Consider the following 27,230-nt stretch of genomic DNA (forward strand, 5'->3'; position numbering starts at 1 on the left):
ACCGCGGCGGAATAGCTGCGGACGGAAACCAGGACCCACCAGCCATCCTAATGTGGCGGTGGGTCTCTGGTGGGTCCGCTGCGGTTTTTCCGCATCCTCTGGGCCGGCGGTGGCTTCCGCCGGCCCGGAGGATGCGGAAAAACCGCAATCCTAATAGGCCCCATAATCTGTAAACTTATCTGTATTCTTTTTTAACCAGGTAGTTCTCCCCTGTTTGGTTTAAAGATCGCTTAGGAATAGTATAGACAACTGTAAAACACCTTTGAAGTGGTTTGTTGTGCTGTTTTAACTTTGTCATGAAATTGAAAAATGCTGTCTAATTTCATTTTCCCAGTTGCATAAAAATGCATGCCAGACCAGGAACAATACTGCGGGGTGGCAACCTACCCACGGTTGTTTAATGATAAAACAGTTATCGTCTCTGAAATGTTGATAGGGCTGGGTCAGAGTCAACCACATGCCAAGGAATACTTATTTTGATGTTTGCCATGTGACTTAGTCTGTCCCATCCTTTGCCCCCTACAAAGGCAGCAAGATGCTTTAAACCTCCCTTTTTGTAAACGCATTTTCAAATCATTCTCTTTTGTGCGTTTTTCTAAAACTATACCTCTTTATGAAAACTGTCATTGCCGCAAGAGCTTTAAATGAACCGTACCTTTGAGAGACAATCCGAATCTCATGTAAAATAGAGTTTAATTCCAATTGTTTTAAGGCGTGTTTCTTGCCCATCATCCATTACAATGCATCATTTACTGGTTTTCCCAAAAATCTAACAAGGGGAACCTATCTCCCTCCTAACTATAAATCATCTTGTGTTCCTATCAATGTTATTTGTCCGCGTTGTATTAAAACTCCCAATCGTTAGCATTCCCTTGCACCCCCAAAGGTGAGAAATTAATAGGTTTGATTCGTCTGAATCCCGGCATTGACGCTAAACTCAACAAAGTGTGATTCGGACAAATCACTAAGGGCCTAATTTAGATCTTGGCGGGACTGGTTCCACATTCATTTTTTTGTAGTCTTCCCACCCGCCGTCTTGACAGTACAACTGCCCGATTTAGATGTTGGCTGCGCATTGGAGGGAAGATTGCCATGGTCCTGCGAACTCCGCCAGGATCTGTCCCCTGCATGGACAACATCAGCGACTAAAACAGCTGTTGGAGGTAGTTCTGCCGAGATTCCCACCGTCCAGATTACAAAGTGCCTTTCCAGGAGGCAACTGTAGTGGGAAAACCTCCAAGCCCGGGTTGGTGGAAACAAAGAAACAGAGGTAAAAAAATACCCTTTTTTTGGGGCCAGAACACCGATTCCATCTTTAACGCAGTTATCCAGGTCCTCCCTGCCCTGCTGCTACTTGACCACGACGTTCAGCCAACCCTTTGTCGCCATATTCTAAGATAGGCTTTTGTGGTGGGTGTGCATGTACACTCATTGGAGTGTGCATGTTGTTAGTGTGCAATGCTATAGGTAAAAACAATGGCCAGTAGACATTACCTACATGTACATATTGACATATACACAACATATATGTGTATTGAGATGTAAATAAGTAGTACTTACCTGTCTCCACCCGACAATTGCCTCATTACATAAGGCCTCCGCTGCCAGCACACCGCCAGCTCAATGGGAACATCTAAATCGGCTCGGCAAATTCCTGCCGGCCTGACGGCGATTGAGTACTGCTAGCCAGCTAATAAGACCGCCACGCACCCGTGTCTATTGCCGTAAAATCAAAATAAGACAGGCAAGCCACCGTCAAATTGACAGAGTACTTAGGACCGTCGCCGCAGCGGTACAGCAGTAAGACAGCAAGATTTAAATCAGTCTCTTTATCTCCCTGTGCCTAAGTGTGTGTAAAATTTATTTCCGTAATGATGTACAGAATAACTGTAAGAATTTGGATTATTTATTTGGGGCGAGTGACTACTCACCACAAGGTACAATCGCAATTTTTGTCAGGGTGAACCATTAGAGTCACTCAGTTAAGTTGAGCTCGACCCGCTGGTAGCTAAAGTCCAGAGAGGGCAGGCTTAATTTAGGGCAAAGTGTAAAGCATTTATTCAGTACCAAAACAGTAATAAAGTCAAATCAGCAAGCAATAAAAATCCCAAACTGAATCAGAAAAATAGACATCGTAATTAATAAAATGACACTAAAATAATCAAAAATCAAATAAGGGGAACCAGATATGATTTTTTACAGATTTGAGGCAAAATAGCATATGAAAATGCAAAGCACCAATTCTAGGCAATGGTCGTGGTAGACCAGGACCTAGGTGTAATGTCAGGCTGACCGCGGTCGAGTGCGAATTTGCTAAACCAACGAGGTTCGACATGGTTAGAGGTTTTACCTTTGGATTTAGTCTTAAAATTGGAAGTCAAAATCCTTCAGCATGGCAAGGTAGCAAGCTGTATCTGAAGAATCCTTCACAAAGTCAGTTGGACATTGGTCTATGTTCCACCGAAGCCGTTGGTTTTGGTGGAAAATTCTCAGATTGGGAACATTTGAAATTCGCACACAGGGATATCCTTTAACCAAATGAATACTTTTAACACTTTGGCCCAATCAAGATTTCTTTCCTCAGACTTACTCTCTTGTTCAGAGCTCAGAATCCTTTAATGGGCAAGGCAGCAGGCTGTATTAGACCGTGGATTGCATAAGGCCGCATACCTTCTCACGAATCATATATGCTACTGCGGAGAAACTCCTAGTGGGAGAATCCTAATTTCTTAGCCCAGCAAGGTTGTGCCTTGGATGAATAGGTTGGGAGGGTTTGCCCTGGTCGTCTGGAAGTCTTGAAGTCCAAAATCTTACAAGTCCTAGGTTCTCAGGGCTGGTAGGAGATGTCTAGGTAGACACAGCTAAGGGGCCCATTAGCATGGTGGGCGGATGGCCACCGCACGACCGGCGGTGGCGATCTGCCCGCCAAAACACCCTGCAGGATGGCCTTTTACCCCCGCCACATTAGCATGGTGGGGGGTACCGCGGCGAACGGAAAGACCGTCCGCCTTTTTTCCGCCAGTAGGCAATCGTCACGATTGCCTACCGTGCGGAAAAGGCCTATAATATGGATCATATTATGATGTGGGCGGTATTATGCCTTTCCATGGCAGAGACTCCGCCATGGAAAGGCATGCGGGAATCGCTTTGGGGGCCCGTTGTGGGCCCCCGGTGGGGTGGGGTGGGGGCTGTACTTGGGGGTATCCATGGTATCCCCCTACATCGGCATACACAAGGTGGCAGGCACCTCGCGGTGCCTGTCACGTTGTGCATGCCAATGTACGCTATGCATCTTCTACATTGTGGTGGGTGCTGCTCACAGCACCGCCCGCCACAATGTTGAATATGCGGGATGCGCCCAACAGGGTGGGGGTCGCATCCTAATTGGCGGTGCGGGACCGCCGCACCACTGGCGGACAGTCCCAGCACTGCTAGGGTGGCTGGTGGACTGAAGACCGCCCGCCATCCTAATGGACCCCGAATTGTCAAAACTCATTCCAGAAGAGGCCACCATCTCACAGACTCTTGGCCCCTCTCAAATCAATGGGTAGAAGTTCCTGGTGGTAACCCTACCCACTTTTGCAGCAGTACCCTAATGCAAACAATTCCACAGTGCGCCTCATTGTTACAATCCACAATGGGGAAACCTGTATCCCCTGTGCAGAGCATGTGTGCCCACCCATAAGTGCAGCAGGGGTAATGAACAGTCCTCTCCATTGTGGTCACTCTTAACCAGCTCAGGGGACAACTCACTGCCCACTGTGGTTGGTGCCTTCCTGACTGGGAGGACAGAGGCTGGGGGCCTTTCCAGGCGTCACCTAACATTCGCTTGTGACAGGGTAGACCCCTTTGAAGTAAATTAGGCTCCTGAGCCCACATCAACTAATATCCATGTCAGAGGGACAAAAAAGCCTCCCAACACCAAAATCTCTGATCTAGGAGCCGTTATCACATCAGGGCTAATCACTCACTCAATTATTACTGGATAGCTGATTCAAATTAGCCCCAAAAAACTTCAGACAGGGAAAAGGTAACATCCCTAACATTTATTAAACATTCGACTTTACCATTGTATTGGGTTTTAAAATAAAAATTAAAGTAGTCGTTTAATCATTGTTCTAGATGGCCCTAATTGGGGATAGCAAAATGAATATGTAATATCTCTTCCCAGTGTTTCTATATAGGCCAGCCAGGCATCCTACAGTGAAACTAGCTTTTGTGTGTTAGTCACTGTGAGGACATCTTAACTTAAAATTTCTACATGTCCTACTGTTAAATATCATGCACCCTGCATTTTGAGCTACAATGCCCACATAGGGCTGACTTATTAATATTTACTAGGAAGGATTTCTCCTGTCAAAAAGGGTTATTGTAACAGGTTGCATTCTAGCACTCAAGCAACACTATGTAGGAACAGTCAAGCTACACCAGGTACGTTTGAAGACATGTTTTCCCTGCCACTGTAGTGGATGTCACAATAGGTGCTGCTATCCACAAGTGGCATTTTACTTCCAGTCCCTGGTGCACTTTAAACCATATACTAGGGGCTGATAGGCAAATTAAATGTTCCATTTAGCAAAAAGCCAATGTAACAATGTTTACGGGGAGCACAGGTACTTTCCTACTGGTTAGCTCTGGTAGAGTGCACATAATTCTAAAGCCTGCAAAGCAGATAGGGCAATAATCAGGGGGACATTATGCAAAAGATGGTTATCTCCTACAGTCAGGTAGATCGTCTCCATGCACCAATCCAATTTTCAATACCTCCTGCAAATCCAATGATGTTGGTATCATGCTGGGTGTAACTAATGTAATTTGCTGTAGCAAATTTATAGTAAAATTGTGTGCGATTATGCAAGAAGGATAACCCTGTATTTAGAACTATGGGGCATAATATCAAGGGTCTTATCCCCGTTTTTTTGGCTTTTAAAGCCAAAAAAGCGGAGACAATGTTTTCGCCCTTTTAACAAGGCAGTTCTAAGATGCATTATCGCATGTTAGCATCCTTGTTACTGACGCCTCGCTTTGTATCTGTAATGAGATGCAAAGTGAGCATCACTGGGCAGTACAACCTTGCAAATATCACTGATGTGCACATCGCGATATTTACAAGGCTGCCCCAGCATTTAAGCAGACGTTAGTTTTTGGAGAAAACCGCTGTTTTCGCCAAAAACTAACATCTGCTAAAATGCAGATTTACCTATCCCTAACATTGGTGTGGATTATGCTGATACGACCACAGGGTCGTATCAGCAAGGTTATCGCCGTTTTGCAGGGATGTTCCCAGCAAAACGGCGATTTCCCCGGTATCGCTGGATTTTTTATGGCCCTAGAGAAACGCATTGTTAATAACACACTACCAGGGCAATAAATTCCAGCAATGGACGGCGATAAATGAAAAAGCGCTAAGCACGCTTTGCGTTATTTATCGCTGTCCCTAGATAATATGCCCCTATTTTCTTAGCACTAAATTCACTCTCATGTCCATAATGGAGCTGAGGATGCTTTTTGCTCTAAGAGAGTAGTGCTAAATACAACAGAACACGAACAGCAGCACTCGGCTGCAACTCGCTTTCTATTCCTGTGCAAGAGAAGTTTATTTCAACAGATTGACTGACAACCTTATCCGTTTCTGAATTTGTGTTGGATTGAACATGGTATTTTTGCAGCGCACTTTGAAGTTCGTTTTTTAGAAGTATATTCCGTCGACCTTTTCAGACCCCGACCGGGTTGGAATTATCACCGGTCCAGGGCCCTGAAGAGTCTGAGTTGATTGTACTCTGACCAAACACGTGTCGGCTGATGTCCATGCAAACTAACATTAAACCAACAAGAAAAGACGTGGCAAATTTCTTCCTTTTTGTTCACATGCTCATGATATTTACATATTATATGTTGTGACTTTATGTGTGCACAGGTCCTGGGTAAATGTTGTACAGGTTTGGAGTTCCAAACACTAGTTTAGGGGTTGTTAGGGTCACCCCTTGCCTGTCAGCACCATAGCACTTGAATACGTATAGACCTAAAAGCCAGTGACACGGCAGAGCGCAAGGTTCCCTTTATACTAGAAAACCCTACTTGTGGATATTAATATTCTGAACAAGCTAAACTGATCTCTTTGAGAGTTTCCCTGTATACTGTATACGCCTCTGCAGTAGAGGCCAAGGTGCACAGAAATATGGACTTGCTGCATCTAGGATTGCTTTTTATGTTGGGCCTGCAAGGTGAGTAAAAATACGTACAACACATGCAAGAATACGTTTTCAGGGTTAGCAATTGTCATTGATCATAACTGTCCTTTTCGTTGAACCAAAACAAGGTGTCTTTAGGCTGGTAATTTGGCAACTGCTTGACTAGTCATACACCACTGCCCTGCTTTCTTGATCTTTCAGCCAAACACTAAAACATCTATGCTTGTTGATTTTAGTGCTATCGCTGTATATACGAAAGGCACCTGATTGATGACCCAGGCTGATAGTTATTCCATTCAGTATGATTGTATCCGCATCTTACTGTAATAATGGTGTCAAGTTCCATTCCCTTTTTGGGACTCGAGATCTATAATAGCCAAAACAGCCCAGACTTCTGTTACATAGAGGCTGAACAAGAGATGGGTGAGCTCACTGCCATGTTTCATCCCTTTATTTATATAGATCCTGGAGGATAAAGTGGAGATACTGCTAAGCTTTATTTGAACCCAGGATCTAACTTAAAGCTGCTGGACAGCTTGTAACAGAAAGTATGGGAGCCTGCAGCTAATAAATGTAATCCACAATATGTTCCTCTCAACTCCAGAAAATGTCTTTTCGATGTCAATGAAGCAAGCATACAGTAGTTCCTCAGCATTAAAATATTTGCAACCTTAGACAGTGCTAACATTTCGTGTGATATGCCATTGAAGGAAGCCTGTTTAAAGACTGGCAAAAGATTTTTGGTGAGCAGCCCAATATTCCAATTCTTGTAATAACTCCAACATCAAGTAGTGCCATTAATCAGTAGTTTGCTGGTTTTATGTGGGAGGGTTTTTTTATGTACAGATGCAGTGCATGCACGAACATTGATAGTGCAATGTACCATTGTAAGTAGATTAGACTACTGCAACGCCTTATTGCTTGAAACCCCGAGATTTTTACTGGATAGGCTCCAGAGGATTTAAGCAATAGCAGCTAAACTTGTTCTGGGGAAACCAAGACGCTCTTCTACTTCCTTGGCTTTGGCTGAGCTGCATCGGCTCCTGGTATTTCAAAGAGTCCAGTTTAAATCTCTTTTTATAGTTTTTAAAGCCCTGCATGAACTCGGGCCCATACTGCTGAGGAGGAAATGTGCTTGGTATGTTCCGGAGAGAAGCCTTCGCTCTGCTACAGCGAGATTGGTAGAAGTGCCTAGGTTTAAAAAAATTATGGAACAGGCTCCCTCTGGAGATGAGACAAATGGAGGATCTCCTCCTTTTCAGAGAGAGATTAAGAACTTGGCTCTGTCCAAGTTCGTGATTGGTCACTCTTGCGCCTCCGGGAGCACTAGTCTGATTGTACACTATTGGTTCAACGCCCGGATGCCTGTTAGGTGATAGAGAGGACTCTATAAGTGTTATAAATAAATAAATAAAATAAAATAAAAAGAGTGCACCAATGACCTCTGTCTGTGTATCCAGTGGGCCTTTGTTGTTTCTTGCCTGCTTCCCTCATGCATCTTGATGGCCGACCCAGGGGTTTTCATGGCCCTCCCAGATTGAAAGCCCTGGAACCAGGCCTGGCCAGTGGGGTCACTGCCATTACAAGACAAACATGGTTCGGAGCCAGCTGGTACCACTCCTGAAAGAGGCCATGCTAGGCCAGGCACAGACTGGATTAAAGCGGTCAAGGACTGGACTGCCAAGTATTAGCCCTTGTCGAGCAGCTTCATGCAGACTCCCCAAGGCTCTCAGTGTCATGAAGTCAGATATTGCGAGATGCACCGGGCCAGTGGGGAGCTGTCCGTCCCACCAGCTCCTGATGTGTGTGTAGGCAATGCATAGCAAGTCACCACTCTAGCTACCAACCCCGTAGGCCAGTTGGGGCCTTCAAGAGAGGGAAAACCTAGATCACCACATGTGAACAGGACCCTCCTAGGATTGCCACCTTGCCAGTATTTTACCATATTGGAAAAGCTCTCTCCTATTGCAGCCCTCTCATATGGAATGAACTCCTGCTTCACTTAAGACAATGCTCCGAACATCTACAGTTCAGAAAAATGCTCAAGACATTTCTTTACTGCCGTGCCTGATCCGTTTTCATTTGTCTTTGAATTTATAGCCTTCCCTTCACAGCCCTGCTAAAGCGCAGATACCCCTTCGTGGTCGATTCTAGCACTATACAAACAAATACAAATGATGATGATGATGATTACGCACGACTACCCGTAGGCATCTCGGCGCTTGTACGAATACCACAGAGGAACCCTTCCTGGCTCTCCCTGTGAGATGCCCTTCCTGGGCACCCCCAAGGTGAAGTCAGGCATCCTCAGCGTTGTTGGGGCCGTTGTAGAGATTAAGCAAGCTATTGCCCAGAGGTGCAGAGTGGGACTCATGATTAGAATAGGCACCGAGGTGAGAATTATCAGGTCCGAGGAAATTGAGCCCGAGACCCGCCGAAGCGGGAATTGAACCCTGGTCCCAGCCAGACTACTGCATCAGGGTCTGCTGCTCTAACCATTGAGCCACACTTCTCTACTGTCCATACCAGTAAAAAATATTGGGAGCAGCTGTGAAATCCGGTATTACCTCATCATGCATTGCGCAATCATCTCCAACAAGTTTTTTCATAGACCCATTTTTATGTCTAATAAAAAGGTGGAAATTATCCCCTCCAAATAAAATAAGCAACAGTCTACTTCTCTTCCAGACTACTATCTCTGAATCGATGGGTGAAATCCACTTTCTCTCTTGCTTACAAAGAGAAAGGTTTAACTTGTCCTGGGTTTGTACAGGGAAGATCAACCTGGGGGATGTCAGCTTCCTGGGTGGAGGTTCAGCGACCATCTTTTTTGGAAATGTGCAAGGCAGCAACTTGGGCGGTTCCTTCTACATTTGAAGCTACACTATAAATCCAATGTGATGGAAAGGATTATGGTGAGTTCGGAGTAAAAATAGCATTATTATTAAGGCTACCTGTTTTTTATTTTTATGGATTTTTACTGATAAATACAGACAGAAAACAACATGTTTTCTGTCCTCATTTATTTTTCAAAGTGGATAAATACAGAAAATGGTGCTTCTTTTAAGCGACTTTCGAGCTGTCTTTAATGAATTGTAGACTAACAGCTGAGCAGATGGACAGCATGGGAAATTAGAAAACAGGATAAAATTTCTTTCAATAATGGCATATGTCATTGTAAATTTGTGGTATAATGCTAATATTTAGTTGATATATTGTTGCGTAATATTTGTCAGTTTAAGTGCCTAAATCACGGCAGACATCAAAGTATGAGTACGTGTCTTATCAGCTAAATAAATATGGAAAAGTACAGTTTTACAACTACGTTTATAGACAAAACATAAAATAAATATGGATAAATAAGGATAAAATGGTCCAAAAATAAATATGGATAAATATAGATGGAAATGTTAAAAAATAAATACCATAAAACCGGGAGCCTTAATTAAAATACAGTGGTGAAAACACTTGTATAAATCTCATTAGAGCAGCATTTGTTTTATGTCTTTCTCTCTTTTAAGTTCCTCCTAGGTGTTGGTTGAGCATACATTGATCTGAATGCCTTTGTATGCATTAATGTGAATTGTCTGCAATGAGGAAGTAAATGAGAAATTCATGTTTTATTTGCTTAGTGGTAATTCCGTAACACTGAGGTCTATCTTCCTCGTTACAGTTTTTAGTAAACAACCACCTTCCAAGTTGATGGTTCAGTTTAAGCTTGGTATGTTCAAATAGACGACACTTCTCAACCTAAACTTTCAGGCAGGGCAAGCCGCTGGATAGGCCACACCCTCTGCAACCACGCATCAAACGCCACCAGGCAAGCCCTTTCCCGGAACCTTCAAGGGAAACGGAACAGAAGCAAGCCAAGAAACAACTGGTGTCTTGGTCTTGAGGCTGACTGCAAGGAGATGGGAATCAGATTAAAAGAAAAGCCTAGGACAGAGATGGCTGGATTGTCCTAGCCAATGACCTGTAACCCAAGAGGGGGCAGTAGACAAGGCCAGCCTGGCGCATAGCAGGCACTTGGTGTTTGGGGCACACCAGTAGGTGAGGGGGGGAAGCACTGACACAGACACCAAATTAGTGTGATAAAGGCCGCTTTATTGGAATCAGGTGCACCTACAACAAAGTCCCACCTGGCCTGTGCCGAACAAAACTAGTGCTCACTAAATAACAACTGCCTGACAGCCCCCCCACCCCACCCCTAAAATTAACCCCAACATTGCAACTGAAAATACAACACATCCGCTCAGCAACCTACCCCCGACTGAATGCCACAGTGACCTCCATGACCTCACCCCCGCCTACCATACAGTACCAGGCCTCCAGCAAATCCACCCTATCTCCTAGGAAAGCGCCCCCAGTAACCGCACCTGTTCCAGCGACACCACAACTCTAAACACCCTAAACCAGTGCACCATCGACCAACAAAACCCCTCAGAACCAGGACCAACCCCGCCACACAAAACCCCCGATGGAAAATTACAGGGAGGGAGGGAGGGCAAAAAGCCACCTACAGACCCCTGGCTGCTGTGTCACTGCACCACCAAACAGTGTGCAGTGACACAAAATGGCCGACTATATAATGGGACCAGCCCAAAACAAGCCCAAAGAGCCCATACCAGCCCAAACAGTCCCAGCTGCGGGAAGCCCCGTGTGACAAACTTCTTCCCCCTCCCTCCCCTGGTGCCCCAAACTTCCCCGGGGGGAGAGCCTCCCGCTGGTCGGCCACCCCCCCAAATCCCCATTGGGGCACACCAGTAGGTGAGGGGGGGAAGCACTGACACAGACACCAAATTAGTGTGATAAAGGCTGCTTTATTGGAATCAGGTGCACCTACAACAAATTCCCACCTGGCCTGCCCGAACAAAACTAGTGCTCACTAAATAACAACTGCCTGACAGCCCCCCCACCCCCACCCCTAAAATTAACCCCAACATTGCAACTGAAAATACAACACATCCGCTCAGCAACCTACCCCCCGACTGAATGCCACAGTGAGCTCCATGACCTCACCCCCGCCTACCATACAGTCCCAGGCCTCCAGCAAATCCACCCTATCTCCTAGGAAAGCGCCACTCAAAAATCGTTTACGACTTTCGACCCCCCCCTAAGACTCCTGCCTTCTGGGATACCGGAGCACCCCCAAAGCCCCATCCAAACCCTCCTTCAACTGGATGATGTACAATTCCATGCCATACCTGGACAGGTGAACCCCATCCTCCCGGAAAAAATAGACCGCGCCATAGCGCAACTCCGGGTGCTCCATCCTCCCCACCCCCTCCCTGGCACAAAATTCCTTCATCTCCCGATTAATCTTCCTCCGTGCCCTGTCTATGGCTCCCAGGCACTCCGCTCCCCTCCAAACCCGCCTGGGAATAAACTCGGACCAGATAACATGACAGCCAGCCCATTGCTTCTTAATTTCCCGCAGGTCCCTCTTCATTTGCTTGAGCAACGCCAGCCCCTTGCACTGCAGCAAATCGTTTTCGCCCAGATGAATCACCACCACATCCGGGCATACCCCCTCCCTCACCACCGTGTTCAACAAGGGCAACAACTCATGCCAACGCCTACCCCCTTTCCCCCTCCAATGACAACGGTACATCCCCGCATCCAATCCCAAATTGAGTGTCCGATGCCTGTCCCACTCCGCCTGTTCTGCCCTCTTGACGAATGAGTGTCCCACAATATATACATTCAAAACAGCCACCTACGGCCCTGCCACAGCACGTGAAAAGACACACATATCAAAATCGGGAAACACTGTTACAACACCCCATCCGCCTCCCTCAATCGCACATATGACCGGTAATAATCCGACTTCCACCGTCCCAGCCTCTGAATCTCCTCCTTACCCCAACCCCTCCGTGCCGCCTCCGTTGCCGGCCCGATCCGGAAGGAATGCGTCCCGAAAGCCAGCGGGTCCTCACCCATGAACCACAACGCCTGAGCCGCTGTAACTCCGACACCCCCATCTCGACCAAAAACCTCCCCCACCGTCTCGCCGCAGCCTGCCATCAACCGCCTCCCCCACGCCGCCGGGCACACCCCCTCCCCGCCGCCTGGGCCCAGTACCACCCAGGTCCCGACCCCCCGCTGGTCCGTCTTCGAGCGACGCAAACGCACCGCCACCTCCTGTGCTCGCAACTCCACATCCTCCCACAACACCCCCGTACCCCTTTGCGCCCAGCAATTCCGACACCCGAAACGCTCCAAAGAACAGCCAGGACATCAAGGTAGAAAAACGCACCGCCTCGCCCTCATCCCTGCACACTGCCGGGAGCGCGCCAATGACTCCTTCCAGTAACTGAACCGTGATGGGACGTCGCAGCCGCACCACCGCACCCCTCTCTCTCGCCCACCCCTCCAGCAGCCGGGTCCCCAATTCCCCCGCCGACGGAGGGTAACCCCACCACAACTTACCCATGAAAGCCACCGCCGACAACTTGCCCGCAATCGACACCCGCGACAAACCTCTGTCCATGAGTGCCAGCATGAACCTCACCACCTGTTCCTCGCACCGCCACCGGTCCTCTCTCCTCACCACACCGGACTGCAGAAATTCCTCCCACGCTTGCTCGTATGCCTTTCACGTGGACACCGCTACCGACGTCTTCACCAACTGAAAGACCCGGCTTCGCCCACCGACCACAGGTCCTCCAGCACCGGCGTCCTGACTTCCTCCGCCGCCATGGCTAGCCCATGGAACCTCTCCCACTGTGAACGAGACAAAGCATCCGCAATGTCATTGTCCACCCCTGGAACGTGGCACGCCTGAAACAGGATGTCATTCTCTAAGCAACGCAAAACAAACACCCTCATCAATTTCAGCACCTGCGGGTCCCGGGCCGACTGCCTGTTTACCACCTGCATGACGGCCATGTTGTCCACTCGAAACAGCACGCGCTTGTGCGCCAGCGCCCCCGACCACACCGTGACCGCCACCACCAAAGGGAACAACTCCAAAAACGCAATGCTCCTCCCACCTGCCTGCCAGTGCTCCGGCCACTGCTCCGCACACCACTTTCCCTCCCAATACAGACCAAAACCTCCGCCGCCCGCCGCATCCAAGTACATGGTGATGTCCCACTCCAAGTCCTCCGCCGGCGCCATGGGTACTCCATTGAACCGTTCCAAGAACGCCCGCCACATGCACAGATCCTCCTTCATCCCCGCCGAGAGGCGCACATGGTGATGAGGCAAGGTCAAACCGGACAACGCCAAACCCAAACGCCGGCAAAACGTTTTTGCCCGCCCGCACCACGCGGCACGCAAAATGCAAATGCCCCAACAGCACCTGCACCTCTCTCACCGTCACCTTCCTCTTTGCCAACATCCCATCCACCAGAACCAGCATCGCTGACCTTTTGTCTTCCGGCAGGCGCGCTTCCATGGAGACCGAGTCGAGCTCGATACCGAGAAAGGACAACACCGTACTGGGACCGCACGTCTTCTCAGGCGCCAGGGGAACCCCAAATTCCCCCATCAACCCGGCCAAACCATCCAGCTGCTGCTGACAGTCCGCTGCTCCGGGCCGCCCCACCAGGAAGAAATCATCCAGATAGTGCGTCACTGACTCCGAGCCTGTGCGCCTGGAAAAAACCCACTGCAGGAAAGAGCTAAAACGCTCAAATAGCACACACGAAATGGAGCACCCCATCGGCAGCGCCTTGTCCACAAATATGAGTCCCTGGAACTGGATCCCCAACAACTGGTGATCCGCCGGGTGCACCGGAAGGAGTCGGAAAGCCGACTTGACATCGCATTTTGCCATCAGTGCGCCCCTTCCCGCCGCCGAAACGAGCCTCCGCGCCACGTCCACCGACGAGTAAGTCACCGACGCCAATTCCGCCGAAATGTAGGCATTGACCGACTCCCCTTCCGGCCAAGACAAGTGCTGTATCAGTCGGAACTGCCCCTCCTCCTTCTTGGGCACCACCCCGATGGGGGAGATGATCAGGCCCGGCAACAGCAGTTCCGTGAAAGGGCCCGCCATCCTACCTTCTCTGACTTCTTTGAACAGTTTCTCTCGCACAATGCCCTTGTGCGCGTTCACAGACTTCAGATTGTCCGCCCAGCGAGCAATCCGGGGGCCCTCATAGCCCAGCCGAAACCCCTCCCGAAAACCACGCCGCAGCACCGCCGCATCCTCCGCCCGCGGATATGCCGCCAGCCATGGCTCCATCCGCTCGATCCTAACCGGCGTACAAGCCTTTGCCCAAAGCTCCGGCTCCCCCGCCTCTGCCTCCCCCCCCACCACCCTGTCCCCCTCTGGCTGGGGCACCTCCCTGCGCGGGCTGCAGCCCCTGAGGGCCCCGAGCCCCCAACACCGCACCACTGGGTGCCGTCGCCCGCATGTCGAGCACTCATGTCGGAAACGGCATGCCGCCCGCCCGCAGGCTCCTCTATTGAAGTCCCAGCAGGCCCCGACCGTGGCCTGGCCGCCAGAGTCTCCCTGCCCCACCCCCCCACGGGTGGGGCGGGCCGCAAAGGGGGGCGGCACCAGCAGCAAACCGCTTGGCGTGTAAATGGTGCGGCCAAACTTGGCCCCGCCCATCGTCTGCTGGTACAGATCCGAATCCAGCTCCCCCCATTGCGCCTCCTGGTCCGCCGCCATGCGCGCCCGGAATTCCTCGTCGTAGTGTGACCACGTGAAACCGCCGTAAGTGACCTGTGCCCTCCGCACTACATCCATGTACTTGAACAGCGTGACGGACCGGTCCGGGAACTTCTCGCAATACACGCTCGCGTATATGAGGAAAGCCGCTGACCAGTTGTCCAGTGTCAGGGGCACCTTTGGGCGCCGAGCTAACTCCTGTTCTTCTTCCTTCGACCCCTCCTTGGACGTCAACTCCCTGTGGAGAAGCTTCAAAATGTCAATGTACTCCCCTTTTCATATCTTTTCCTTCGTCGCCGCTGAAAGGTGCGCCCCCAGTGGCTTAGTCAGCCCCATGTACGGTAACTTACGCACCGGCACCACACAACTCTCCTTCCCCCCGCCCGCCGGCTCTTTCTCTCCAACCGCCGCTGACCCGCCGCCCGCGCTTGACCCGTCTCCACCCGTCGCCGCGCCGTCCGTGCCCACTCCAGCGTCCTGGCCGTACCGTCCTCGCACCAGCCGCCACCCATCTACCCCTTCACCCCCCGTCCCCACTGAAACATGCACACAGCGCCGCTTGCCACTCCCCGCTCCGTCTCCCTCCTTACATGGCGTCAAGGTCGGCGTCCTTGCCGGATCCCGCCGCCTAACCAGTGGAGCTGGGGGGGCCGTCACCCTGGGCACTTCTCGCCTTGTTGGCACCTGTAATACACTGCTAACAACATTACAAGCCCCCCATCCTCCCGAATCTCCCCTTCCTCCTCCGACTCTCCATCAGCCGGCTCCACACCACCCCGGCCCCCCACTTGGGGTTCCAGCCGGCTCAAACCCGCTCTCTCCCGACACACCCGCATCAAATCCACCAAGTCCACACTCCCACTCCCATCCGCCACACTCGCAGTCCAATCAGAAGTATGCGCATCCATCCTCACTCCCCTACCCCCGGCGGCCGTAACAACCCTTCGGGGTGGGGCCGGCGGAGACGAAGCCCGCCTCCATTTGCCGTGGTCATGAGCCAGGTCCCTCGCTGGAGCTCGGCCGCCCGCACCAGACAGAGCCGGCCCATCCTCTCGGTGGTTTGGAGCCGCATGCTGCTCACCCGAGCGCCTCGCAAACAGCTCTTGCCAAGTAAAAAAGGTGGAGTCCAGCATGCCAGGGTGAAAAGACCCCCCTTCCCCGCCCCACGTGCCGCCCCCCTCCCCCGCACCCCCATCCCAGTGCCGCCCTCCGCCCCCATCCTGCCGAGTGACCTCCGCGCCGCGACGGGATCCCCCCGCCACCTAGACCCCAACCCCCCTCCCAAGTCCAGCCTCCTGGCCCTCCCCACCCCCGTAACCCCAACTCGGCCCCGCACCCCCCCCACGCCCCCCACCCCAGGCCACCCCTGCCGCCCCCCCGCCCCCCTCCCCCTTGCCGTAAATCCCCCCTGGCCCCCCGCCCCCCCACAACCCCCTCCACCACCCCAATCAACCCCCCCCCCCCACCCCGGTCCACCCCGCCTGCCCGCCGCTCCCCCTCCTCCGCTCGCCCCCCCCCAGCACCCCTGGCCTGCCACACTCCTCTGCTTGGCCCCACCCCCCACCCGCCGCCCCGGCGTCACCTGCCTGCTCGGACCCACCATGCCCCCTCCCTCCTCCGAGGAGGATGAACCCCAATCCAGCTCTGTGTCCGCCCCCCCTCCTCCACATCCGTTTTGTCAATCAATAAAGGGGAGACCGCCCCCCCGCACCACTCCCCTTGCGGCCCACCCTGCTCTTCCCGCCTCGGTCCCCCTGCCCCTCCCGCGCCGTGCCCCCCTCCCCCATGATCCCCTCACCATCCTCAGCCCCCCGGCCCCCCACCCTACCCTCCCCCGGCGCCCCCGCCTGGGCCCCCGCCGACGCCCCCACCCCCCCCCTGCCCCACCATCTCTGGCACTGCCTCGCGAGCCTCCCCCCTCCCCCCACCTCCTCCACAAAGTCCAGCGCTCGCCTCTTTCCCCTCCGCCCTGCCCTCGTGGCACCTCCCTTCGGCCTCGCACGCGGCGCTGCCTCCGTGCGCAGTCCCCCGCCCCTCGCCCCTCCGCCCCCCCTCCCGCCTCGCTGAGCCGGCCGCGGCCGCGACCGCAGCGGCTCACATGCCACAACAGCTGCAGCGGCGCCGTTGGCAGCGCGCCGCTGCGGCCTTACCTGGAGGTCTGGCCGCACGATGTCCATGCGGCCCGCCTCGCTCAACAGCCGCAAAGCCTCGGCCACCCGCGGATCTGAACACGCCGCCATCCCGCCAAAGCTACCACCGCCTGGGCACCAAAAAACTCCGCACAACTTTCAAATTGAATTTCGCAGTGACTCCCGCGTTTAATCCACGACAGGTAAATAAGTCTCACAGAAAGCCTACAAAAAGCCGCCTACAGACCCCTGGCTGCTGTGTCACTGCACCACCAAACAGTGTGCAGTGACACAAAATGGCCGACTATATAATGGGACCAGCCCAAAACAAGCCCAAAGAGCCCAAACAGTCCCAGCTACGGGAAGCCCCGTGTGACAAACTTCTTCCCCCCCCCCCTCCCCTGGTGCCCCAAACTTCCCCGGGGGGGAGAGCCTCCCGCTGGTCGGCCACCCCCCCAAATCCCCATTCTCCACGGACCGCCAGAGTGGGGGCCAGGATTTAGACCATCCGGGATGTTTGTGCTACTGGGGGCCAGTTTTGCAGCATCGCCCCCTGCAACAAAAGCAGCACAAAGTATTCCACTAGCCCCCCCTCCTCCCCCAGGGGCCGACCGAGCGCTTGGCCAGGGTCGGTTAGTAGGCAGAGGGAGGAGGAAGGAGGGGAGTGGGAGGAGGGAGGAGGGAGGCAGGGATGCAGTCTAGGAAACACATGAAAGCCTGTACCGGTGTACTGCAAATTAGACCCAGGCAGTGAGAATGCCCCACAAGCATCAATTAAGGGGTTACTCTATTCCACCTCTCTATGTGTGTATTTTAGGGTGCATTGCATTATAGGGAGAGCCCCACACACAGAAATTGGTGTGTTGCCCAAAAACCACATGCTTGAACTATGGCGCCAAAAAAGTGTGAGACAGCCCTGGTTACTGTTGTGTCTGGACCACCCAAAGTGTATAATTGATGATGCTAACATGGGGCAGAGTTTTTGGAGTGGTCAGTGTCAGGCCCGGTTCTAGCGGGTGGGCCAGGCCCACCCAAACATGAACCGTGGCCCTAACGTCAGGGGGGCAACAGTAAATTGGCCACGGCAATTAAAACGTTCATCTGAAAGTTATTTTTCTTATTTTTCTAGGAATTGCGTGATTGGGCCTGGGCTTTTTCTCACAGGCACCACCAATCACGGTGGGTTGTGTCCCCGCCCACTTGTGCAGGTACAGGGGCATGGCATAGGGGAGAAATCCTCTTTGGCACCAGGTAATGTGTGTGCACTGTCCTACTGCGTGGCTATTTCAGCCTGGAGAAAAGGATTTTGTTGATCCAGATTCACCTTTCCTGACCCTTCAGCTGTTTATGAGATCGGGCTGTGCCACAGAGTTTGAATTGAGCAGTTAAGAGAATGTGTGGCTATTCTATTTTTTTAAATCTGCAAAGGCCCAGCTAGATGTATGCTTCGAGGATGTGTGTATATTAGTTTCTTTTTTTAAATCTATGAGGGCCCAGCATGACACATACTTCTGTATGCTGTGTATATTTTATATCTTTATCATGACGGATGCAAGACAACTACTAAAATGTCCAGATAACTCTGGTGATTAATGATCCTGCTGGAGAGCAATATTTTGTCTGTTCCTAATTTTTAAGTGCAGATAAACTGTATTTATGTGGATAGCTCAGTGGGTTACTTGCAGTACAGAAGTTACCATCCTAACATAGGACAGTGACCTATGAACTGACATCAAAGATCTGCATACAAACCTGAATGGTATAATTAGAACTTATTTTTTTGGGTGTTGCAATATAGTTAGAATTTACAGTGTCTTTCATTACTCTAATGTTGCTATAAAGAGTTTGTTTTGGCAGATATACATTTTATTCAGGGAAGCCAACTCCGCAACCACTGGGGTATGCTTTAAGTCCTGTGTTTGTGCTTCTCCAGACCAAACCCTCTTAAAAAATGCTGCCCACCAGTACAGATGACATGTGATACCTACACCTTGCAATCCTCATTGGCTTATGTGACATTCCCTATAGACTGATTTACATTCTTGTATGATTCATTGTCTCTGCATGATGTAGGTACTGCGACACCCTACACTATGAGTAATGCTATACAACAAATGAAATCGAATATGAGAGAGGGGCTACAGAGAGATGAAGGACAGTTTTGGAGAGTGACAATTAGGGAATCCGAGGAGGAGGTCATAGGGGGCTACGGAAAGTTGAAGTGCACTGTTGGAGGGTGGTAGCGAGGAAGTCTGAGGAGGAGGTGATGAGGGCGAGAGGCTATGGAGCTATGAGCGACACTGGTGGAGGGTGGCAGTGAGGGAATCCGAGGAGGTAATTGGGGAAGGGTGGGAGATACGGAGAGATGAAGGGCACTGGTGGAGGGTGGTAGTGAGGGAGACTAAGGAGGAGGTCATGAGGGTGAGGGGCTACAGAGAGATGGAGTGCACTGTTGGAGGATGGTAGTAAAGGTATCTACAGATAAAGAGGTTAGTGGTGGGGTGCCAATAAATAACTCTCCACATGCTCTGTGTACACAAAGAAGCAATCCTTGTATCTTGGTAACTGTTTGCAAGTAGATATGATGTAATCTATGGCTTGTAGATTACCTCCAGAAGCGACAAATTGGGCCAGTAGTGGCCCACCCAAAAGCATCCTTGGCACACCCAAATATAAATTCCTGGAGCCGGGCCTGGTTGGTGTGCAACATCATAAACCACGGATCCTAATGGGTTGGGGGGGGGGGGCTCGAACCTACCACCGGGGATGGTCACTCGTTTTCAGATGCACGGGCGAAGCCGGTACAAGGGTCCTCCCCGCACCCACCCTGGTTTCTCATGAGGATCCCTTAGGACTCTCCGGTGAGGGGTCTGAACCTTCCAAACCTCACAGGAGAGGGTCTTGTTCCTGAGGTGAAGCGCTCCCTCAGGCCATGGTGGAGGTCACTCACTCCTAAGGCCGGAGGCTGCCACCATTTTGGATGTAAAACTACTCAGTCCTGTCCAGCTCGGTACGAGGGGTCTCACCTGAGGAAGTTCTCGAAGCTGAAGCCACCTGCGGGGGGCGTGAGTGAGACCCCTCTGGCGAGCATGGTGGGCGCGCACGAGCCTCCGGCCACCAGATTCACGAACTGGACAAGCAGAGACCCAGGTTACTTGGTGCCTTCAGCGATGCCTCATCGTCTTCCCCTCTCTACCCTGATCTGTCTTTGTCTTTCTCTTCCTAATGTTTCCCTCTCTCTCTGATAGATGTCTCTTCGGTTGTCTCTTCTTATCGCTGGTCTTCTCCGGGTTTCTCTGTCTCACTAGTATCTCATCATCTGTGTATTTGGCTAGTCTTGATTGGCTTTCACCTGTCAAGTCAAGTCAAGTCAAGTCAGTCAAGTCAATATTTATATAGCGCGCTACATACCCATAGGGTCTCAAGGCGCTTGAGGAAGGGTGGGGAATTACTTGTCGAATATCCAAGTTTTAAGTTGTTTTCTGAAAGCTAGGTGGTTCTGAGTAAGGCGAAGATGAGTGGGAAGTGAGTTCCAGGTTTTAGCTGCCAGGTAGGAGAAGGATCTGCCTCCCATGGTGGTTTTGTTGATGCGAGGTACAGTGGCAAGGGCTTGGTTGGAGGATCGTAGCTGACGGGAGGGGGTGTAGAAGGACAGTCGTGTGTTGAGGCATTCGGGTCCAAGTTCGTAAAGTGCTTTGTGTGCGTGGGTTAGGAGGCGGAAAGTAATCCTCTTATTTATGGGGAGCCAGTGGAGGTTTTTCAGGTGACCAGAGATGTGTTCTTTACGCGGGATGTCTAGTATGAGCCTGGCTGAAGCGTTCTGGATGCGTTGGAGTTTTTTCTGGAGTTTTGCGGTGGTACCGGCGTATAGGGTGTTTCCGTAGTCCAGGCGGCTCGTGACCAGTGCGTGGGTGACCGTTTTTCTAGTTTCGGTGGGGATCCAGCTAAATGTTTTTCTGAGCATGCGAAGAATGTTGAAGCAAGATGATGAGACGGCGTTGACTTGTCTGTTCATAGAGAGTAAGGAGTCCAGGATGACGCCCAGGTTCCGTGCGTGGTCCGTCGGGATGGGTGCTTTTCCAAGGGCCTCTGGCCACCAAGAGTCATCCCAGGCGGAGGGGGAGGTGCCTAAGATGAGGACTTCTGTTTTATCTGAGTTCAGTTTCAGACGGCTGTGCTTCATCCACTCGGCTACTTCTTTCATTCCTTCGTGTAAGTTGGTTTTGGCGGTGTTAGGGTCTTTGGTGAGTGAGAGGATCAGTTGGGTGTCGTCAGCGTAGGAGATGATGTTGAGATTGTGTTGGCGGGCGATGGCCGCAAGGGGGCTCATGTATACGTTGAAGAGGGTGGGGCTGAGTGATGATCCTTGTGGCACGCCGCAGATGACTTCAGAGGCCTCTGACTTGAATGGTGGGAGGCGGACTCTCTGTGTTCTTCCGGTGAGGAACGAGGTGATCCATTCCAGTGCTTTTCCTTGGATTCCGACGTTTCTGAGGCGCTGTAGAAGGGTGCTATGACAGACTGTGTCGAAGGCAGCGGAGAGGTCGAGGAGGATGAGGGCGACTGTGTCTCCATTGTCCAGTAGAGTTCGAATGTCGTCTGTTGCTGCGATAAGTGCGGTCTCAGTGCTGTGTTTGGCTCGGAAGCCGGACTGTGAGGGGTCGAGGGATTTGTTGGTTTCGAGGAAGGTGGCTAGCTGATTGTTGACAGCTTTCTCAATGACTTTGGCCGGGTATGGAAGAAGCGAGATGGGGCGGTAGTTTTTGAGTTCGGTGGGGTCAGCTGTGGGTTTTTTCAGAAGGGCGCTGAGTTCTGCGTGTTTCCAGCTTTCCGGGAAGGTGGCGGAGTTGAGGGAGCAGTTGATGACATCTCGGAGATGTGGTGCTATGATGGAGTCTGCCTTGTTGAAGATGTGGTGAGGGCATGGGTCAGTTGGGGATCCTGAGTGGATGGAGTTCATCAGGCGGATGGTGTCCTCAGTGGAGATTGGGTTCCAGTCGTTAAGGGTGTTCAAGGGAGGTGAAGGTCCTGCCGAAGGTTGGGTGGGTTGGTCTCCGGGTCGGTTGTCGAAGCTGTTGTGGATGTCAGCAATTTTGTTGTGGAAGAAGGAAGCTAGGGAGTCGCAGAGGGCTTGGGAGGGGGTGATGTCGTTTGAGTTGGCTGATGTGTTGCTAAATTCTTTGACGATGTTGAATAATTCCTTGCTGTTGTGGGCGTTGTTATCTAGTCGGTCTTTGAATGCGGCTTTCTTGGCAGACCGGATTAGTTGGTGGTGTATGCGGGTGGCGTTTTTGAAGGCGTCCCTGGTGCTGGTGTTTGGGTCTTTTTTCCAGGCCTTTTCGAGGGAGCGACAGAGTTTCTTCGATTTCTTAAGATCATCGTTGAACCAGGAGGCGTTTTTGCTGCCTAGTTTGTTTTGACGTTTTTTCAACGGTGCTAGGATGTCGGCGCTGTTGGAAAGCCATTGGGTGAGGTTAACGGCTGCTTGGTCGGGGTTTGAGGAGTGGGCGGGGGGGTTTAGGAGAAGCGATGAGGAGATCTGGTCGCTGGTGATTTTGTTCCAGTTTCTTCGCAGGGTGGGTTGAGGATGGTTGTGGATTGTGGTCTTATTATAGGTAAAGTGAACGCAGCTGTGGTCCGTCCAATGAAGAACTGTGGTGTGACTGAATGAGACATGTTTGCTGGGGGTGAAGATGGGGTCGAGTGTGTGACCTGCAGTGTGGGTGGGGGTAGTGACCAGTTGTTTGAGTCCGAGGTTGGCGAGATTGTCCAGAAGGGTGGTGGCGCTGCTGTCATTGCTCTTTTCCAGGTGAAAATTGAGGTCTCCCAATAGAATGTAGTCCTCGGAGGGGAGGGCGTTTGGGGTGATAAAGTCAGTGATGTCGTCACTGAATTGTGCACGGGGTCCTGGAGGCCGGTAGAGGAGGGTGCCTCTGAGTGTGGTCTTGGGGTCGGTGTGGATCTGGAAGTGGAGGTGTTCGGTGCTGGCAAGGTTGACGTCTGAGCTGGTTGAGATGCGGATGGAGTTCTTATGGACGATAGCGATGCCTCCTCCTGTTTGCTTGATGCGGTCCTTACGGATGATCTTGTATCCTTCCGGGATGGCAATGGTGATGTCTGGGGCTGAAGAGGCATTCATCCATGTTTCTGTTAGGAAGGCGACGTCCGGTGAGATGGTGTCTAGTAGATTCCAGAGGTCGATGGCGTGTCTGTGGACCGAGCGGGTGTTGAGCAGGATGCATTTTAGGTGGTTGGTGTCAGGTCTCTGATTGGTGTTGGTGGATGAGGAGTTGGTTTTGGTGCCGTCGAATTTGCAGGAGTTGCAAGAGAAGGGGCCATGGGTGTGTCCAGGAGCGGCTTGGACGCAGTTGGGGAAACGGCCGGGGTTAAGGGCTAGGAGGGTGGTGGCATCATAAGTGATGCGAGTGGGCTGGGCATTACGGGAACCAGGGGGTCTGGCGCTAGGCGCGGTCCAGGCGCGGACGGGCGTAGACGGGCTTACCTTTGGCGCACCTTCGGCGCGGCCGTAGCGCGTGGACGCTGCGCGTTGGCTCATCAGCCTTAAATGGATGGTGGAGGGGGCGGAGCGTGGGAGGGGGAGCAGGGAGGCGGGAGCGTAGGGGGAGGGACGGGCTGCAGGCACAACAATATGGACGGGGAGATAAGCAACAGGACCGGGAAATGCGAGCTGGCGCTGAAACACGGGCACAATAACAGATTCAGTTAAGAGAAAGCAATGCCCAGCTTTCCTAAGAGCGATATGCAAATTTGGCTAAACAATGCGTGTAAATCACAGTTCACGAAGAAAACACACTGCAAGCAGAGTTATGCTGAGCGCTACGCAGACAGAGCGGGTGCAGATCCAATTAGTGGAATAACAATTATGCCAGAGGTGGGGGAGCAGCGCTACGATACCAAAAGCAGCGCTATGGATCCAGGAGGGAGGGTGGAGCGGCCGCCTCACACGGAGTCAGGCAAGTCACCTGTCTCTCTTGGTTAGTCTCACGCCAGTCTCTGTCAGTGTCTGCAGAGTTCTCTCTTCGTCTGTCTCTTCCCTTATGTTTCTTTCCTTGAATTGTGTATCTTCTCCGTCTTCTTTAGTTTGTCTCTCTTTTTTAGCTTCTCCGTAGACTCTCCTGTTTATCTTTCTGTCTTCCTCTGTCTTTTGCCTTGTTCTCTGGGTAGATCTCTCTTCAGCTTTCTCTTCGCTTTCTCTTTCGTCACCTGGTCTCTGTCTTTTTGCACTAATCTCTCTCTGTCAGCCTTTCTCTTGTCAGGATTTCTCTCTCCCTCTTGTCTCTTGCCCTGTTCTCAGGACCGGTCTCTTTCCGCCTCTTTTTTCACCTGGTGTCTCTATGTCTTTCCTCAGGCTCCGTGCGCTAGCCTGTCTGTCAGTCTCTTCTGATGCTATTGCTTTCTCTCCCTCTGGTCTCTTCCCTTGATCTCTCGCTCGGCGTCTCTCCGTCTGTCTCTTCCCCTGGACTCTCCTTACTCTCTTTTCCTGTCTCTGCTTCCTTTGGCGTCGTCTGCTGATTCCCCAGTCTCCCTCCGCTTCTGCGTTGTCTCTTTCACTTTCGGTTTGAAGTCGCACGTCTGTTTGGATGAGCTCCAGGGCCCTGCCCGTCCAAAGGGGATTTTTATTCTGCCTTGTAAAGTTTGCAGGGCATATGTCACCACTCTCTCCCCTCGCACCCCCTCATTTGTAACTCTTCAGGGCAGGCTGCAGTGTGTCCTCACACCCTTCGGTTTGAACTCTTCAGGGAAGGCCGCCGTGTGTTCTCACACACCTCGGTTTTAACTCTTCAGGACAGGCTGCAGTGAGTCCACTCTCCCCTCACAAGGCTCGGTTTTAACTCTTCAGGGCAGGCCGCCGTGTGCCCTCACACCCTTTGGTTTTGTCTTGACTCTTCAGGGCAGGTCACTGTATGCCCTCGTTCCCCTCACATCACTCGGTTTTAACCAGTGCTTCAAATGCCTGGGAACAATAAGTGCAGGTACTCATTAAAATGAACTAGAGGTGTGGTGAGGGGCGGAGCGAAGGGCAAGACATGATGATACTTAACAACTTCTATATTACTGGCAGCACATGCCAAAACACATGAGAAATGTGTTTATATAAACAAAGCAGGTTAACTCATTACACAAAATGAAAGAGAAAGATAATATGTCAACATTTCCTTTTTTTGCAATAGTTGCACCTTCTTAATGTCATACTGTTAACTGCTGTTTGGCACAATACTATAAAAAAGATTTGAGCATGCGAGTAGGAAGAAACTGAAAATACCCCCACGTTGCAACAATGCTCTTATGGCACCAAGCAAATAAAGCAAATCATCATGACCCTCCTCAAAAGATATCTCATGTCTCTTTCATCAATTTATCCATTCATCCTTTCATCCTACCATTTTCCTGCTGATGTCCACCATATAATATTTACATTGTATTGTCTATTCAGTCCTTCATCAATCATTCAGTTTTTCACCATTCCATCTATCCACCCTTCATATCCAAACCTATCCATACATCTCCAAACCTATCCATTCATTCTTTCACTCGTCCATCTCTTTATCCACCCTTTCCCTCATCCATCAATCCTTTTGCTCATCCATCCATCAACCCTTTCACTCCTTTATTCCATCCACCCTTTCACTCAATCCCTTTCACTCATCCATCATCCACCCTTTCATCCATCCTCCCTACCTTTCATTCATTCATCCAATCTTTCACTTATCCACCCATCATTCACCCATGCATGCTTTTACTCTTCCATCCATCCACTCACTCATCCACTCAAACCAACTCTCCCTTTTACGTTATTTATGAATCATTGTGTTCTTTAAAATGGCTCCTGAGAGTGTCTTGATTCTCTCTCTCTTTCACTTTTTTTTACAAAATCAGGCATACACACAAACATAGCACCTACCATGGCTTTTTTAATTGCCACTAGGGCCGGACTGGCCGTAGCCTGATTACCACAGCCAGGGGACTGACATGATTCCTGCGCTTGCAGGAACACACAAGATAGTGTGAATGTGATTGACAGCACAGGGCTTGGACGGACTCTGCTCTGTCAAGCAGAGATGATGGTTAGCACCCGAAGACTATTCAAATGAGCCCTGCTGAGTAGCAATCAATCACTCAATCAATCAATCAGGGGTTTGTTAAAGCGCGACTACTCACCCGTAAGGGTCTCAAGGCGCTAGGGGTGGGGGGGGGGGGGTGCAGGTTCCATTCCATCAAGGAGGGGGTCTGTCGAAGAGCCAGGTTTTGAGGTTTCTTGCGAAGATGGGGAGCGATGTTGTCTGTCTGAGGTGGAGCGGAAGGGCGTTCCATGCTTTGGCAGCGAGGAAGGAGAAGGAGCGGCTTCCCGATCTGGTCTTTCTGGTGCGAGGGACCACGGCGTAGGAGAGCTGGGCTGATCGTAGGGTCCTTTGGGGTGCGTGGAATTTGAGTCGGCTGTTCAGGTATGCTGGTCCGGTGCCGTGGAGGGCCTTGTGTGCGTGGGTGAGCATCTTAAAGGTGATTCTCGCCTCGACGGGGAGCCAGTGGAGTGTTCGCAGGTGCTGGGAGATGTGGCAGTGTTTTGGCAGGTTGAGGACCAGTCTTGCAGCGGCGTTCTGGATGTTCTGTAGCTTGCGGTTGAGGTTTTCATTTATTCGGGCGTAGAGTGAGCTGCCGTAGTCGAGTCTGCTGGTGACCAGGGCGTGAGTGACTGTCTTTCGGTGTTCGAGGGGGGTCCATTTGAAGGTCTTAAGAAGGAGGCGGAGGGTGTGGAAGCAGGAAGATGAGACAGAGTTGATCTGGAGGTCCATTTTGAGCTCGGAGTCCAGGATGATTCCCAGGTTGCGTGCGTGGTCTATGGGGGTTGGCGGGTTTCCGAGGGCGGTGGGCCACCAGGTGTCGCTCCAGGCGTCGGGGTTTGGGCCCATGATGAGTACTTCTGTTTTGTTGGTGTTTAGTTGTAGGCAGCTGTTTTTCATCCATTTGGTGACGGCTTCCATGCCTTCTCGAAAGTTGCGTCTGGCGGTGTTGGGCTCATTGGATAGGGAGAGGAGGAGCTGGGTGTTGTCTGCGTATGACACGATGTTGAGTCCGTAGGTTCTGACGATGGGGGCAAGTGGAGCCATGTAGACGTTGAAGAGCATCGGGCTGAGGGAGGAGCCCTGGGGGACTCCGCAGGTGGTAGGTGTGGGGTCCGAGAGGAAAGGGGGGAGTCTGACCCGCTGCGTCCTGCTGGAGAGGAAGGAGCAGATCCAGTTAAGGGCCTTGTCCTGGATTCCTGCGTCA

General features: G+C 51.4%; 1 protein-coding gene across 2 annotated transcripts in view; it reads right to left on the reverse strand.

The window, feature by feature from the left end:
• Positions 1 to 27,230, reverse strand: part of LOC144756227 (proteasome subunit beta type-7-like) — a 145,671-nt gene that overhangs the window by 83,501 nt on the left and 34,940 nt on the right. Inside the window, exon 1 of one of the 2 annotated variants that reach the window (XM_078645847.1) lies at positions 19,970 to 20,295. The exons of the other annotated variant lie outside the window; for it this stretch is intronic. Coding sequence (XP_078501973.1) covers positions 19,970 to 20,034 — 65 coding nt within the window. The 5' untranslated portion in view covers positions 20,035 to 20,295. Of the gene's footprint in view, positions 1 to 19,969; positions 20,296 to 27,230 lie in introns of those variants that run through there. 2 annotated transcript variants of the gene reach the window in all.

Source organism: Lissotriton helveticus, chromosome 5_1 (assembly GCF_964261635.1).
Source record: "Lissotriton helveticus chromosome 5_1, aLisHel1.1, whole genome shotgun sequence".
NCBI classification, from domain to species: Eukaryota; Metazoa; Chordata; class Amphibia; order Caudata; family Salamandridae; genus Lissotriton; species Lissotriton helveticus.